This window comes from Amblyomma mixtum, chromosome 8 (genome assembly GCF_055824585.1).
Source record: "Amblyomma mixtum isolate Tamu chromosome 8, ASM5582458v1, whole genome shotgun sequence".
In the NCBI taxonomy this organism is placed as follows: Eukaryota; Metazoa; Arthropoda; class Arachnida; order Ixodida; family Ixodidae; genus Amblyomma; species Amblyomma mixtum.
The window spans coordinates 4,401,452-4,418,432 of record NC_143019.1 but is presented as its reverse complement, the minus strand read 5'-3'; the positions used below and the strand labels follow the sequence as shown (position 1 = coordinate 4,418,432).

The 16,981-nt window shown below is 45.2% G+C and overlaps 1 protein-coding gene across 1 annotated transcript; it reads right to left on the bottom strand.

Annotated features, from left to right (window-relative positions):
- Positions 1-5,053: 5,053 nt before the first annotated feature.
- Positions 5,054-8,893, bottom strand: LOC149331189 (uncharacterized). Its single transcript, XM_089555414.1, has 4 exons — positions 8,769-8,893; positions 8,078-8,207; positions 6,572-6,867; positions 5,054-5,388 (listed from the first exon to the last, which is right to left on the bottom strand). Exons 2-4 carry the CDS (start codon positions 8,160-8,162, stop codon positions 5,143-5,145), a joined length of 627 nt encoding a protein of 208 aa, XP_089411540.1. The 5' UTR covers positions 8,163-8,207; positions 8,769-8,893; the 3' UTR covers positions 5,054-5,142.
- Between the last annotated feature and the right edge of the window lie 8,088 nt (positions 8,894-16,981).

The window sequence follows — 16,981 nt, the reverse complement described above, 5'->3', positions numbered from 1 at the left end:
ATGTCCCACTTGACAAGGCACGAATGAATGCAACAGTGGGTATTCGAGAAAAGCACATTGCTGATTCTTGAAAAGTTCATCAGAAGGCCTGGTGCATGATTACACAAAGTGACAAATGAAAGGCAATCGCTGCTCTTACTAGTTAAAAAGCGCAGAGAAGGAAAAGTGCAAGAACATGAAGTGCTCATTGCAGAGACGCATGCACTGCGATGGCAGTCATGAGCGTCTGAGAAACGCGTGTATTGCCTGGAATACAACGTGCTGTCAGTGGAACAATATCGCAACAGTGTGCAAAGCTGTCTGAAGCGTCGAGCAAAGCACACCCGTTCACAACCAAAATGAATTTCAATGCTGACAGTGGTGCTGCCATGAAAGTGATTCCATGCCGACGTCAGGTCTGATCGAGACAATGATGAGCCTGTGCATATGCTTGGTTTGGTTTAGGGGGTTTTACGTCCCAAAGCGACTAAGGCTATGAGGGACGCCGTAGTGAAGCGGAAATTTTGACCCCCTGGGGTTCTTTAACGTGCACTGACATCGCACAGTACACGGGCCTCTAGCAGTTTGCCTTCATCGAAATTCGACCGCCGCGGCCGGGATCGAACCTGCGTCTTTCGGGTCAGCAGCCGAGCATTATAGCCACTGAGCCACCGAGGCGGCTCGGGATCTACGTCCTCTTCCGTACTGATGAAAATTTGTGCTGCACCAACCCGTCCAATCATCTGCTCTCAGAAACTCCACTTAGCACAAAAACTAATTCATGCATGTCTCCTCCAGCCAGTGCTGCCAACCATAGGGATTTTTCCCTAGACCTAGAGAATTTCGACGTTGTTTAGGGGAAAAAGGATTTTTTGTATGATCTAGGAAAATTTAATCTGCTCGGGGAGTTTTTTTTCTTCCATTCTTTCATATTGGGAAGACATTACAAGCTTTTCGTTGCTTTTTCTCTACAACTGACGGAGGCCCGCACAACACCACCGCGCGCTCGAGTAAAGCCTGTTTCACATGCAAGTGAAAACGCTTTGTTGCTGCGGCGCAAAAGCTGTTTAGAGCCATCGCGGCGGCTACAGCAGCCAGAGTGGCGATCCTTCCAACAAGTTACAAATTTTTTGCAGCACTGTGCTACTCAATTTTCAGTCTCTTGCCTGCGAACCAGCCTTTACACGGACGTAATCGGACGTGCATGGTCCCTGACGTGGCCAGTGGCACCCGCTGCTGTGATCTGGCGTGCCACCGCCTTCCCTCAACACGCGCGCCCTTTCCTCACGCTGTGTTTGGAGTTCCCTGCATGACGTAAAATTCCCATTCAGTAAGCATATCTGCATGTCTATTTTGATAACTAGGAAAGAACAATGGCGTCATTTTTGCTTGAGAAAGGAGAGCCTTGCTGGAAATCGTAGCCAGTCCAACTAAGGGAACCAGTCCCAGTTCTGCCGCCGCGATGGCTCAGTGGTTATGGAGCTCAGCTGCTGATCCGAAAGACGCGGGTTCGATCCCGTGCCTCGGTGGCCGGGTTTCGATGGGGCGAAATTCTAGAGGCCCGTGTACTGTGTGATGTGAGTGCACGTCAAAGAACACCAGGTGGTCGAAATTTCCGGAGCCCTTCAATATTTCATCCCTCATAGCCTGGGCCGCTTTGGGCCGTTAGACGCCCCAAGACCATAATGCCCAGATCTACCACGACGAACAAAGTGAGTTGAGGTCACATGAGGTGCACAAAAGCTGAAAGAATCATTGCTTCATTTTTTAATTGACTCAAACTGCTACATCAGCCACCGTCTAGAGCAGTCGCAGCAAATGGACAAGCTGCTTTTATATCTCAGTTTCCGTACATTCCTCGAGCGACCTCCAGTCATTTTGCACGTAGTATCCTTCGCCTGAAGTCGTAACCGACGGAACGTGATAGAAAAAAATTCAGTTAACTCCACATGCCGATGCATGTTTACTAATATCTTGCGTACAGTAAAAAAAAAAACACATACACGATATAGAGCCATTAATTTGTAATTTCCAAAGAGCGCTATACGGTTTATCTTGCAGTTTCATTTAGGAGTTCTTCATTTTAGATCCTTCATTTCAAATTTACAGCTAATTTGCTTATCAACGTCTGATAATAGAGTAGCTGCATGATAAAACTTGCTACTGAACTACGCATAAACATTTTTTCGCAATTGATCGCTATTTTTCGTATCTAGAGAAATCGAGTGAATTTTTGATTGCGAATTGGGGGAGAAGCGGCGCTAGAGGTTGGCAGCACTGCCTCCAGCGAACACAAGGCAGCGATTGGGCACATAACTGATATAATTACTAAGCCATGCCGCATCTCATAGCGATCTAGAATGCAAACCACTGCTCATAAAAGGCGCCTTCATCAAAGGCCATGAAAATAATCATATGCATGAAAATTACAAGTGCCAATGCAACCTCGTCAGAGCTTACTGAAAACAATCATCAGCTTTTCTCGTTTACGAATAGCACGGAAAGATTCTAGGCATCCTGCTAAAACCATTTTTTTTTCGGCCCACAGCCTGAATCTATTTGTGTGCTGTACGGCGATCTGCGGCAGGCCCGAAACGAGACCTCTGATACGCCGTCAGCGTAGTCAGTAAATAACTTGACAAAAACAGAGCCAATGCTGAAGAAGGATGGATAGCTGTGATAGCTGGGAGAGTCGATAACAGTAGTTAATTGTAGATGGTGCAGCCTGAAAGAGCCGAAAAGCAAAAGCAGAAGGCGAGACACACGAGCGCTGTCCTTAACTTACTTTTTGCTGAGAGAAAACAGACATTTTACACGTGAGAGTCACGCCACACCAAAGAGCCCATAGCACTTGCACAGAGCACTTTCAAGTAATGTAACCTTCTCAGATCATCTTCCACGCGATGAACCCCAGTCAAAAACTAAGTAGATGCCTCCCCCCCCCCCCCCCCCCCCCTCCGCTTTTATTTTCCCCGAGTCACAGCAATGAACTGTTGATAAACGAAACCTGTACCTGTTCTTCTACAAGAATCAGCAGGTTGGGGAGCAATATGCCGGCTTTGATTAGTTACAGGAATGGGGCATGGTGGAATTTTGCAATAATGGCTCTAGGCGGGCCATTCGACTGATTAGGCAGAACACGAAGAATATTCTCGACGAATTTTGAGGGACCCCTTAACTAGCACGACTACCGAAGTAAAAGTTTCTTTTTAAGCATCATCACGGATGACTAAACGTGGAGTCACGCCTAGGAGCCCGAATCACCGCATCCAATGCTGTGGCGCACCTTATGGTGACCTCCAGTCGCAGACACAGAGCGTTCTGCCCTCTCCGCGACAGAGCGCCTGAATCCCGCGGAGTCCACAAGCCCCCACTCTGTGTTTGAAAGACTCACGCTCCGAACACAGCAAGCCGACTTTTCGCTCCTCCCTGAGGCTATCTGCTTTGAGTGGGAGGAAGAGAGCCTGCGTCACACAGACCTCCGGTCGAATCCGCCGATTTCGGCGGAGTAGTCCAGACTGCAACATGTAGCCAATTTGTCTCGGTGACAGCTCCCTATCTAAGATTGGAAAACGCGATCCGCGGTTGAGATCTGCGATTGGAGCGCGGCTGCTCCAAAAAGAGCAGATAATAGTGCTGTGAAAGTGCTCCAACTCTGCTACTGTAAGTCAACATTAGGCTTGTCTGGGCACTAAAAAATGAAGTGTCAGCCGAAACAGTTAAAGCGCTTTGCATATTTTTTTCGAAAATGAATCGGATAAATAGCTTATGTTCCTTGGGATGAGTAGGAACTCTCGACACTACCGCAAAAAAACAACCGTACAATAATATTGGTGAAAAAACAAATGATTTATATATTTTTTAAACGTTTGGAGAGCGCAGGTCGCTAATACGCCCATGGGTCGCTATCAATAAAGGAACATAACGACGACAGCAAGACGGAACAAGCGCTTGTCCGGTCTTGTCAGCCTCGTCGTGTTTTCGTCCCTGTGCTATGTTTCTTTAGTTACGATGTAATACCAACACGCCCAAGCCTATTCACTTCTGCTAACTATAAAGCTAACATAAATGGCAGCAGAGCTACTGCACCGGAAACTCAGCAGGAATAGTATCATTTAATCCTATGAACACCTCGAAGAAAGGGTAAGACAGTCGCAGCATTTTTATTCGTGCATTTCCTGCATAACATTTTTATCCGTGCTAACTTGGAAACTTGTTTGTTTCCGCGGAGTTTAGGCGATTAAAATTTGTCCGCGGTTTTCTTTCTTGGTCCCAAACTCACAGCATTGCCCAGGTAAACGGCTGCGTAATGTTGAAGGTGGGTCAAAGTTAAACGCTAGACAGTTGTCTTGCGCCCGCCTGCCATAACACACATGTGGTCCGGAGACCTAAAGTACCTGAAGACAGAGAAGTTCGACCTCCATAGTATGTATCATCTCTGCTCCTGTCGTCCACGCAGGAATAAGAGCTGGCGTAGAAGTGAGGTCAAAGGTGGGTGGTACGACACAGCTACCTATCTCGCATTTTCTTTCAGGAGAACAACCTCTTCCCTGTTCTTTTCACAGAGGCTAATGATTTAGGACTAGAATAAAACTAACCGCATACTTATTCAGAAGCGCACTCAAAACAAGTTTTTCTGCATGTCAGCCGTAGTTATGAGATGAACCGCGTGCTTTCAAATTTATAAAAAGCTCATCAACAACTACGGCTCGAAGACAATTTGAAAATGAGGTTCAGTGCCCAACCAGAAGGCTGATGCCCATCGCTGCAGGTTCCAGAAAAATACTCACGGAGGCCACTGCGGGAAGGGACCATGTGTTAGCTTGCTCTCTTAGGCGTTTTGGTCGCACATATTAAGCTGCATATCTCGATCTGTAAGAAGTACAAGTTTGAACTATAACCGCACGTATGGCCTTAATACCTTCAAGACAGTCGGTAAGGAAGAGAACCTGCATGTGCATGTAATCGCTGATGACCTAACCGAACGACGTGCTGGTTTGTGGTTCATGTATTTTAAACGCAGTTTCCGTTTAAATGAAGTGCACCTTGTGCGTTGAGACGAATAAATAAGGAGTTTTTACAGAGACAACGGTTTATTACTATCTACAACTGCATGAACGTTTCAGACAAATATACAGGACAAATCGCTGTTCAGCCTTCTTCCTAATGGTGGCTCGAGACGAGGTATCGTCCATCCAAGCGGAAAATCATCCTCCAGAGGTTCTCCACATGATATTTCATCAGGAAGCTGACGTAGTTCACGATCGTTGTCAGGCCTTTGGGGGCTCCTGTCAAGTAGAGCTCAGCGTCTTCCAAAACATCAGCGTGGATCTTGGAAAGTTCCAAATGAGTGGGGTCCTCGGCTGTCGGAAGGACCTTGAAGATCAGGCGCAGTTGCTTGGCCGTTGCCTTGGGGAATAAACGACACATGAAATAAGAATGTACAAACGCAATAAATGTGTAATCTCTAATGGCTTTATGATGAGGTGGGACGGGCATTTGCTTATCGGTGTAATGAGAAGGAAAAATCTTTAAATCGAATGCACCGGGCGATTACTTCTACGCATGAGTAAGAGTCCTTATTTGTTCTTTCTGGTACCTTTATTTTCACACAGTATCCCATTATTGCCTTTTAAAGCTACTACAGAAGCAAAAATAAATTTTGTTTATTTCTTTTGCTCGAGCATAGTGCTCACATTCTCTGATGAAAGAACGCGTGTATATTGTTCAGTTAAGGAGTACTTTTCTGAAACATTAGTTGCACCTAGGGATTGTTTACTCTCCCCTATTTACTATTACGGCCGCTAGGGCGCTTTAGGTACCAGAATAAATACGTAAATACTTCCATACAAAATTTAGCGGGATGTCCTTATTGCCATATTGAGAGTGAATGCCTAACTGATTTAGCAGTTAGTCCCGAAAAGTCAACCTTCCAGGTCTCCCAGGCGAGTGTGTGAATTGACCAGAAATCTCGTAATCCGCAAGGAATGCCTATTTTAGGAACAGGGTATACACGCCAGACAGTGCATTTATTGCACCAACGTGCCTTCCACGACCCGCATCGTTCGAAGCGCTCCGGCTACATCAGCGCCGAAATAGATCCTGCACTATCTGACGCCGGCTTCCCCTTAATCGCCTACGAATATTGCGCTGGATTTCTTACCAACAACATTTATGGGAGACACGCACCAGCTGAAAGCCAGGAGAGGAGGGACCGGGCGGTATGTCCGCTGAATCGGTCAGCGTTCTTAAACGCTTCAACGAAGCGGCTAGCAAGTATATTTGTGTCGAGGATTGAAACTCAGAAATGAGCTCTGGACTCTGGAGCGTACAGAAATGCAGAAGCGTTGACACAGTACACGAGAGAAGACGCGACAAAGCGGAGAATGCAGAGGGCGCCGAAGCGCATATATAAAATCCACACTCTTATCTGGCAAGGTGTCCTGGAATTTCCGTGAGGTAGCTAAGTCGTGCTATCAGAAGTGCTGCGGATAAAGTGCCACACAGAAACATGGAAGCTAGCGTTAACAGACGCCCCGCCACCTGCGTGTTGCATGGCGCACTATTGCTATTCATGCCTGATAACTCTTACCGTTATTCCCATCTGCCCGGACGCTCCGCTGCAGGACTTCCAGTTCATTTCGGCGACCAGTGGCTCATGGGCGAACGCGCTAATCTCGATGAAGCTGTCATTTCCTGTGCAGTACGTGTAGTGAGGTTTGTACGTCCACAATGTGCCGAGGCCCGTAAGGAACCCTGGTTCAATATCCACGCCCATCACCTTGTCCTCCATGAAGGGGGAGGGAAGAGTGACATTATTGGGCATCCTCCGCAGGTTGGCCTTTATGGCCTCGGTCCAGTCGGCTTGGGGAACACCCGGACAGAAGCCTGCATAAACGAAGGTGAGTTGCTTTGCTTCTCAGCTTTGTTTATAGAACTTTCTCTTGCTTTTTGCAGTTGGATGAAGCATTCCGAAATGCGTATTGACAGCTGCACGGAATACCTATAGCTCGAGTTGTGACAATGGCTCTTACGAGCAAAGAAACCAGCCAACGGGCAAAAGAGCCTACGCCTGAGAATGCAGGCGCCCTCAGGCAAGAAAGCTTCTCACGAGACTAAGATGCTATCACCATGCCGTCACCGTCCAACTAGTCGTAATACCAGGTGACTGTTTTTTGAGTACCTCAAGGACTCAGGTATCATTGATATTTATGCGCATATACCATTGCACAATTTATCCCTGCTGTGCTTTACTCTCCTTCCTTCAGGCGTGTTGTTTACTTTATCCCCCTGAATCCACCGCAGGGTCGCAACGATCAGGTTTCTATTTAATGTCCCTGCAATTTTTTTTGCCTCTAAGTTTTCTATTCTAGGCATTGAAGAGCTCAGTACACTTTACTGTGACCAAGCCAACAGCGACCAATTACATGAAGAGGCACTTGCCATGATATCAAATAAACTCGAATCATGAACATTTCGGGAGACAGCATGTGGCCTATGACAGCCCGTTGTGTGCAAAAGTGCCCTGTGCAGCGGGGTATTGCTGTGTGAAATATTACCGCATAGCACAATAGGCCTGGTCTGTTTCACACAAAACGCCGCTGATAAAGGTGTTATTTGATTTACCTTATTTTTATTATATGCAGGAAAACACATGGTCACCTTCTTTTTTGTTGTTAGGTGTTCTAAATCTCTTGATTTTAGACAACAGGAATCGTATAAAAATTCCCGTCCGTGAAAATTTTCGTTTCCAAAACACGCAAGCTTAAAAGTACTGAGTTCTTCTACTATCGATCTTAATTGTATCTTTTACTGTCAACCTCACCTTCCTGGCCCTCAGGAGTGAGAGCATTTCTAAAAAGCGAGCATACTATGCTCTAATTGTAAATACACTGTTAAAAATGCCAGGTTGCAGGCTTATCTGGCTGCGGAAGCAAAATGAAATAGTATTGTGTTATTCTCAGTTGAGTAATCACCTGCATCTCTGCTGAAAGTCTTGGTTTTGCTGTATTCATGTTTTTACTACTGCAAAAGTACGTAAACAGCGAAGAAGCAGCAAAAAATATTAGCGAAGCATTCATTTGGGAGTTTTACTGACCTGTCGAGAGGGTGAACGGATGCTCCTCAGCGTTGCTGATATGCAGGGCAACGACGGCAATGAGAATGGGCACCAGTCCGGCCATTTTACAAAATTAAGAGTAGATCCTCTTCTCCAAAGCGACTGCAAACTATAAATAAGTAATTATAAAATTACAACGGGAAACAAGGCGTTGTCATCGTGAGCCAAGCAGCAACTGCGTTGTGATAAATCAAAATGGTGATCTATGGCACTGAGGCAAACCCACGGGCTACCTACGACAGCTTCGCTGGACACCGCCTGTTGTCGGTCGCTCTTTGTGAGATCCGAAATAACGCGGTAAGACTGAGAACAAAAATCGGGCATTTCGCACATCACCAAGAAAAGAATGATAAGAACTGCTTTGGCGCAAGGGATTCCCCCTTCTTGCTTTTCCGAAAACCGGAAAAGCGAGTCGTCCCCAAATATTCATTACTGTCGATGCCCGCCAAGCAAACGGCGCTCTGTGGCAGTAAGTGAACTTGGGAATTTTTACTTCATGCTACTAATCTCAGTAAAAAAAATTACCCCCCTCCTCCCCCCCCCCCCAAAAAAAAAGCTCAGTAGGTGCCTGTAAAGCTGATCCTGCAAACGTAAATTCCGTGCATTCATTTTGTCTAAACCATGCGCACAGTTTAGAGTCACGGTAAACAATCTTAAAAGGTGTGCTTACTTCAAATGCCAGAACAGTGGGACGTCTCAAACTGGCAGCTGCAGAGGGTGTTGTGAAGTGAGCTAGAAGCATTCGCCTTTTAAATGCCTTGTCTTTTACGTCATCGTCTCAGTGTAGTCACAATAACACCTAACCAAAGCCGCCAGGGAAATGTACGTTTCAACGTTTCAAGGAAACGTGACACTGTTTGGAACACATGGCAATGGCCACAAAGAGGCTCAACGCTCTCTTCCGTACGCTTGATAGCCAGCCCCTTCCAGACATGATTCGCCTCGTCGGTTGCACGCGGGTCTCTATCATCCGCCTCTTTAACGCTGTCTGCCAAAAGGACCGTAAGTTGATCCGTCCTTGGCTCTTAAGAGTGTGCGTGCGCTAGACTCGAATAGCTCAAGGGGACGGGTGAGTAACATGAACTCAGACGGGATAACAAGCTTGCCTCACAGGCCGGGGAGGCTGTGACGATCGCAATGCTTGGGTGCAACGCGTATTCACCGGGCAATCGCAAGTGAACAAGTAAAACAGTTGTTTACTTATTCTCGTTGGCTGTTTCCACTTCTATATTGCGTGGAGGCCGCGTCAGACAACATGGTTCGTCAACTGACGTATTTGGAGTACGTCGGCGACGACTGTCAACAGGTTCGAGAACTCTAGCCCGGCACACGCAGCCTACAACACGGTAGATCGATACTATCCTGCCTGAAAGGAACTAAAACGGACCTGCAATACACAGGATGACATCACTGCATACCTTGCGAGCACAAATTAGCGCATATGACAGAAAAAGACTCCTTGTGACCGTCAAGATAATGAGGCAAATGCGTACATGACCAAACGTCTATTCATCACAACGGAGGAAGACGGTGGGGGAGTTCTCGCGCAATTCATCCTTCCGAAAGCCGAGCGCATTTCTGCCGTCCGGTTGCAGAAACACAGTGTTATTACCACATACTTTTCTCGCAGCTGCACGGAGAACCACCGCGGTAGTATGAGATATGCGCCAGGTTGCACAAAGGCCTTGAAAGGTGTTAGATGAAAGTCAAGTTAGGGAACAAATGCGTAGACAGGAAACGCTTCGTGGTCAAACGTCGGAGTTAGTGCCTTCAATAAACAACAGTTTGATCTCGGCCGCGAGGGTCGAATTTCAATGGAGGCGAAATTCTAGGGGCCCGTGTACTTTGCGATGTCAGTGCACGTTAAAGAAACCCAGGTGGTCGAAATTATCCGGAGCCCTCCACTACGGCGTCCCTCATAGACTGAGTTGCTTTGAGACGTAAAACCCCATAAAACCAACCAACAAAAAACAACATCGAATGGTCCTGCGGCGAAAGAGCTTCCTACACCGTTGCATTCTGAAAACAATGTATGCGGCTTATAGGCACCCGCCGCGGTGGTTCAGTGGTTAGGGCGCTCGTCTACTGAGCCGGAGTACCCGGGTTCGAACCTGACCCCTGACGGCGCGTTCCGATAAGTCGCAACTGCGCCTATGTGTTGTGCGGTTTTAGTGCACGTGAAATATTCCCAGGTGGTCGAAATCTGCTCCGGAGCCCTCCACTACGGCACCCCTTTTCTCTTTTTATTCTTTCACTCCCACCATCCTGACTTCCCTTACGGCGCGGTTCAGGTGTCCACCGAGTTGTGAAAGAATTACTGCGCCAGTTTCTTTAACGGAAAAGCGAATTTCAAATTTTAAATTTTTATAGGCATTAGAATGTCTAAGATTACATTAAAATTAAGATGAGAACTTTGTGGGGATAAGTTTGTCATAGCTGGTGGATGACGATATTAATTGGGTTTCAGCGAGAGGGATTTTGTTATTCAGAGGATTTAGTTACCCTGGTGATGATAATGATTTGGTACTACTAAGTGGACGGAAAAAAATCTAAATACCTGGTAACGGACCGCCGAGAGAGATACATGGAATAGAAGTGTCTTAATATAAAAAAGCAAATGAATGCGCCGCTCCATGGCGAACAAACTCAAATTGGCGGCTTCGTATGTGAAATTAAGAAGACAAAATAAATTTCTATTGGATGTATAATGCACAAGACCAAAAACCTGTGTTGAATTTAAATGGCAGATCGGTTACGAATGGAACAGGCATGGTGCCGAGAGCGGGTGACGGTAAGTTGACTGGGACAGTTGGAGATACAAGTTAATGAAGTATACCGGACTAATCTTCATTTGCTAATGACATTGCCTTGCTATGAACAGAGGGAACGAATCGCAGGACATTATTCTGGAGCTAGACAGGCAGCGCATACAGCGGGTGCAGGGAATTTTTATTCCTGGAATTTTTTCTTTTTCAGCAAATTCCCGGTTTAAAATGGGGCCACAAGGAAAAAGGTAATCTTCTCAAGTTATGAAATTTTTGCACTTGCAAAATATTATGCAAAATTTAGGGCTTAAGGTATGACAAACTGGCTGCATAATTATTGCATCCATGTAGGACGTCAGTGACTTTGCGGACGTTTAGGTTGTGTACGCAACATCTAATTTCGAGTCTTTCCTTATGCTAGTGATCGCAGTGCGCACAGATACACAGTTTTTTCTGTTGGTGCATTTCTCACGGCCTCAGAGTATCGGGAATATGAGATGGGGTGTGGATCGGTAACCATGGTCGCATTTTGATTTGATTTGAGTTTATTTCCACAAACAAGGAGACACAATAGTTGTAGGGGGTACAAGGGAAAGAAGCTGCTCAGGGGCGGCTTGACTGGCCCCAAGTACCGTTACAACGGCTGCAGCAGGGCGGAAAGAAGGATTATGAAATAGACTAAACGTTAAAACAAAAGGCAAAAATCCCCCAAAAGATACAATTCAAACATTAAAAAAAGAAAAAAGAGAACAAAGAGAAAGGAAAAAAACACCGTACACAGTTTATTACAGAACACAGTCATGCGCACAAAAATATTTCAAGCAGGTTTCTTACAGAACAAGTGAGCACGCCGATGTTACATTCAGTGAGGTCATTTAGTAACTTTGGAAACCTGTAGCTTAACATCTGTTGACCATAATCAGTTCGACGATGAGGAAAGCACCAAGTCTCCGGAGCTCGAGTAGTGTGTTGCAGTGGCAGGTTCATACCCAACAATTTTGGGCAAAAGCATTTTTGAACGGGAAACCTTTTATGAACACATTTTTTTCATATAATGTAAGATTTCGCCATACCAATCATTATATCCGCAGATCTACCGACCGCAATTTATTTTTAATGTTTTTAGTATCGTCTAAAGCGTTCCCTATTGGTTTTCCATGGGAGCCTTGACTGTTCGATGCGATCGATGGAAGCACATTAAAAGAAACATTTTCCGCATACCAGAAGAATGGATCATTACCGCTGCAGGGCTTGAGATTTGCAAATAAAGTAGATTTCATCCTCGTTTAATATCACCGTAACTTTTAGCGCTTCGAATGTTCTGAAGAGATATTTTTATTCCGAAAGCAATACTGCTTGCACTTTTCTGCCATCGATGGAGGTTCATCCTTCGCTCCGGCGCAGCTGCGGCGAGCTACCACGTGACCGCGTGACGTCACAAGAGGAGAGCTGGGGCCCAACTTGTCTCATCGGTGGAGGTTCGTTAATTTAATTAAGCAAATAAATAAATAAATACAAATAAATTAAATGTAATTAATTAATTAATTTTACTTCATGCCGAAGAAGAATCTATGAGTAGTGCGGAGCGATATAATCACAAGAGAAGAAAACGCCGTGCGGAAGAAACGCCGGAACAGAAAGAAGAGCGGCTTGCTAAAAGAAGATTCCAGTATACAGCCAAGAAGAAAGAGCAGAGCATTGTGGTGATTCGAGACGGTGACATCGTGGCTCAGCGACGTGGAGAACAAGAGATAAGAGTTGGCGAGTTCGAGTCTGCTACGCGTGAATTCGAGAAACGAAACTACCAGCAGAACCAAGCGCAGCCAGGTGTTACTGCTTTTAACCAAGCTAAGCCTTCAGCCAATTATTTCTGTTGCGAGCCATCAGTATTTCGAATTTGTAGCGATGGAAATATACCCCTGGCTTCGGACAACATACTGTACCCCTGAAAGGGAATGCACTAGTGGACAACCTACTCCCTCTTTACTCCTACATAGGCTAATTCATGTTTAGATGTTTAGAAAGGTGTTGCGTTTTGCCTCACGTGCGGCCTGCTGCTAATATAATTCCTTTTTTCAAAACACGTGGCACAAAAATTTTAAACTTTGTATAAGATGTACATCTCATCTCAAAAGCCAGACGTAAACGAGATTCCCTTAAAAGCGGAAGTAAGACGACCAGAAAAGATTAAATTTGCAACTAAATACGCAGTTTAAGTGAAAGAAAACGCCCTTATATACCATGTGAAGAAACGGCCAACAAAGTGTATAGTAGGGACTACAAAAAAGCATAAAAGCAAATTACGATTAATACTATAACACTAACACTATATGACAACACTGATACCCGATTACAACAACCAGACGCTTACGTCAGTCCAGGACCTTGGTCGGTTGTGCTGCACAGTACGAAAATAGGCCTTTTTACCCCTTCCAGTTCTCCAAGTCCCAATTCGTCAGCTTTTCTTTCTGCTTGTGAAAAAAAACGACTTCGCCATCTTTAACTTAAGTTGAACAGAAGACGTACTGGCTCATTGCAAATAAATATGCAAATAATATGGTTGTTTGTTTAAAAATTAAGGGGCGCTAAGCACTCAACCGTAAAATTTTGTCACACGTCGCATTTTGCCCCACTCTCTCATATCAATCAATCAATCAATCAATCAATCAATCAATCAATCAATCAATCAATCAATCAATCAATCAATCAATCAATCAATCAATCAATCAATCAATCAATCAATCAATCAATCAATCAATCAATCAATCAATCAATCAATCAATCAATCAATCAATCAATCAATCAATCAATCAATCAATCAATCAATCAATCAATTAATCAATCAATCAATCGAATCTTTATTTCAGTTTGTACATGCAAACTGGGGATGGTGAGAAAAAAGCAGTGAATGATACACCGCTTGACGGGCCTCACCATCCTTACAAGTCAGCAGTTGGCACGAGGCAAAAAGAGAAAAAAAACTGTTGAAAAGAGGATACAAGTGCGCTTATGAAGAACAATGTATTATGGAAACAGATATCTAGCAATTGGCAGTAATAATTATAATAAAAGACAGTGAGGTTATTACACACAGTGGCACAGTACACTGAGACACTTCGCATCACTGTAGCACAGATTGCTGATTAGAGCTTTTCCGGATGGCAGACAAAGACAAAATATTCACTTGGTCACTGAATGAGGTATTGAGGAACTTTGGCACAATATACCTTAACACACAGAATCCATAGTTCTGCATTTTAGTAGTGCAAACCTACATTGCAATCGGATGTCGTACGATGAGTGGCGATATGTCATTGGCACAATCTGAGAAATAAATGAATCACCCTTTTTTATCACTGTTTTATAAAAACATGCAAATCTGTAGTCAAATAATTTGTTGACAGGTATAATATTATAATGTAGGTAAATGTGTCTAGTAGGTGAATCATATGACCCGTTGACGATTGCACGAAGCATTTTCTTTTGCAATGTTTGCAGTTTTAGGACGTTAGACACCGTTGTGTTGCCCCAGACAAGGAAACAATAGCTTAGGTGGGAATAGAAAAATGCATAATACAAAGTAATTTTAGTTTTGATAGGTAAAGTATGCCTGTTACGCAACGTAATTCCGACGATTCTAGAAAGTGTTGATGCGAGGTTATTAACATGTGCATCCCATGTCATCGTACTGCTGAATGTTACACCCACTGATTTAAAGGTGTCCACGTATTCGATCACACTGCCACTGAGGTATAGCGAGGGGCGGTGAAATAGTTGTTTCCTTTTAGGAAGGAACAGTACTGCTTTAGTTTTCCCTTTGTTTATGTTTAGTGAGTTAACTGATGACCATGCGGCAAGTGATAAGAGCGTACGGTTTGCGGTATCTACTAAGCGGTGTTCATCATTGGAAGAAAATAATAGGCTGGTGTCGTCTGCATATATAATATATTTTGCATGGATGCTGATGTTAAGGATATCATTTATATATATATTGAACAGTAGTGGCCCCAAAATGCTACCCTGAGGGACCCCATTCGAAATTCTTAGAATCTGTGAAGAGGAATGATTAATCACCACATATTGAGACCGGGAACTCAAATAAGATTTTATTAGGCTGAGAGCATGCCCGCGTATGCCGTAGTGCTCCAGTTTTGCATAAAGAACACCGTGATTCAAGCAATCGAAGGCTTTGCTTATATCAACAAAAATACCAAGGGTTAAAAGCTGTGACTCAAAATTTTTTAATATGTATTCTTTTTGAACCAGTAGTGCATGCTCCGTAGACCTATTTTCTCTAAATCCATATTGGCAGTCAGTTATTACGGAATGTTTAGACAGGAAATGTTGAAGACGGATGCGAATTAGCTGTTCTAAACCCATAGAAAAATACGGAAGTATAGACACTGGTCTATAGTTCCCCAATTTGTTTGCATCGCCTTTTTTGTATATCACGGCTACCCTGGCTAGCTGCATGTCGGAAGGGAATTGAGCTGTCATGAGTGCGGTATTATATATATAGGTTAGGCATGGCGTTATTATGTCAAGAATATTGTGACGAAGACGAAGCTGGCAGTGGCGCGGGACGGAGCGCCCGCGCTAGGCCAGCGGCCATTAAATCATCTCATAGCCATCGTTCACCACGCCTCATTCTTCGGCTGGCCGCCGCGTTACATTTGGTGGAGGTGCGGGGGTCCCTTCATCGCCATCCTGGTCACGGAGCTTCGGCGTCCTGGGCCTGCCGTGGACGTCGGCCGTGAGCACCTGGTCCGCGCCGCACGGCCGTGCCCCAGCCCGCCCGACCTGAACCGACCTCGCCGCTCACCCCAGCTCCGTCCCCCGCCCGGACCACACGACACGACGACCCAAGACCCGACGGACCCAAGACCCCACCGACCCAAGACCCCACCGACCCAAGACCCTGCCCACACATGAGGACACCGGCCCCCTGCCCCTGCCGTTCGGTGCGTCCAAGGGCCTCGGCCGTCAGCTCCTGGCACCCTACGGCCCGGATGCTTCGTGGACCGGGACTCATTCTTTCATCTTTCTCATCGTGACGGCCAGCAATGCACCATCTTCTACATATTGTTCGATCCTTCACTCAAGACCATCGCCATTTCGCCGTCTGTTCGTCACCGATCGGGACGATCGCTCGGAGGCATCCGGTAGTGTGACGAAGACGAAGATGGCAGTGGCGCGGGACGGAGCGCCCGCGCTAGGCCAGCGGCCATTAAATCATCTCATAGCCATCGTTCACCACGCCTCATTCTTCGGCTGGCGTTACAATATATTTAACTGGTCGGCTCTGTATACTGTGTGCATCAAGACTACACGTATCTTTTAACTTTCTGCATATTGTAAAAACTTGAGCTTCGTCCGTTGGCCCGAAGAATAGGGATGCTTTTAACTTGCCGCCTAAAAAATTGGAGATGCCAGCATTAAAGTGGCTAGAACCTACTTCGGAGAAGAATTTATTAAATGTGTTTGCGAGGTGTTATCCAGAAGTTTCTGTACCATCGATTATTAAACTTGTCATCTTCCTGCCGTGTGTGTTTCTATTTAAGAGCAAGTTTAAGCGCCTCCATTTTTCTTTGGGGTTGCTAGGGAGCTGGTTATCAAACAAGTTGCTTTAGTAAGCGACCTTAGCTATCCTAATTTCTTTATTTAAATGATTGCGCAATGATTTATACCTGGCTAATACGTCCGCGTCCCTAGATTTAATGAATTGTGCAAACATCTTGTGTTTCTTTTTTACAAGTCGTGTAAGGCGACGATTCATCCAGGGTTTACGAGCGTTCTTGCAAGGCGTTATATCAACCAAAGGGAAGCAGTCATTGTACAATAAAAGAAGCATTTCAAGAAATTTGCGATAAGCGCCCTCAGCTGTGTTTTCTCTGTATACGGGATCCCAGTTCACTAAAGCAATGCGGCTCCTAAATTGCTCAAGCCTTTCTTGAGAAATAAGTTGCCGCCGAGCCTGTGCATTTGCCTTCGTATGGATTTGTTTGTCTATGCGCAAGAAAACAGGTTAGTGATCACTGATATCAAATGCGATACGGCCCGAAAAGAGTGCAGTATGATTATTTGTTACGATAAGGTCTAGCGTGGAAGAACAGGTAGC

Bases quoted from the DNA above. Each gene is read 5' to 3' on its own strand.
- LOC149331189 (XM_089555414.1), bottom strand. From the start codon at position 8,162: ATGGCCGGACTGGTGCCCATTCTCATTGCCGTCGTTGCCCTGCATATC. The intron at 6,868-8,077 runs GTCAGTAAAACT...TCGTTTATGCAG, and splicing joins TCCGTTCACCCTCTCGACAG to GCTTCTGTCCGGGTGTTCCC. The intron at 5,389-6,571 runs GTAAGAGTTATC...TTATTCCCCAAG, and splicing joins CCGGGCAGATGGGAATAACG to GCAACGGCCAAGCAACTGCG.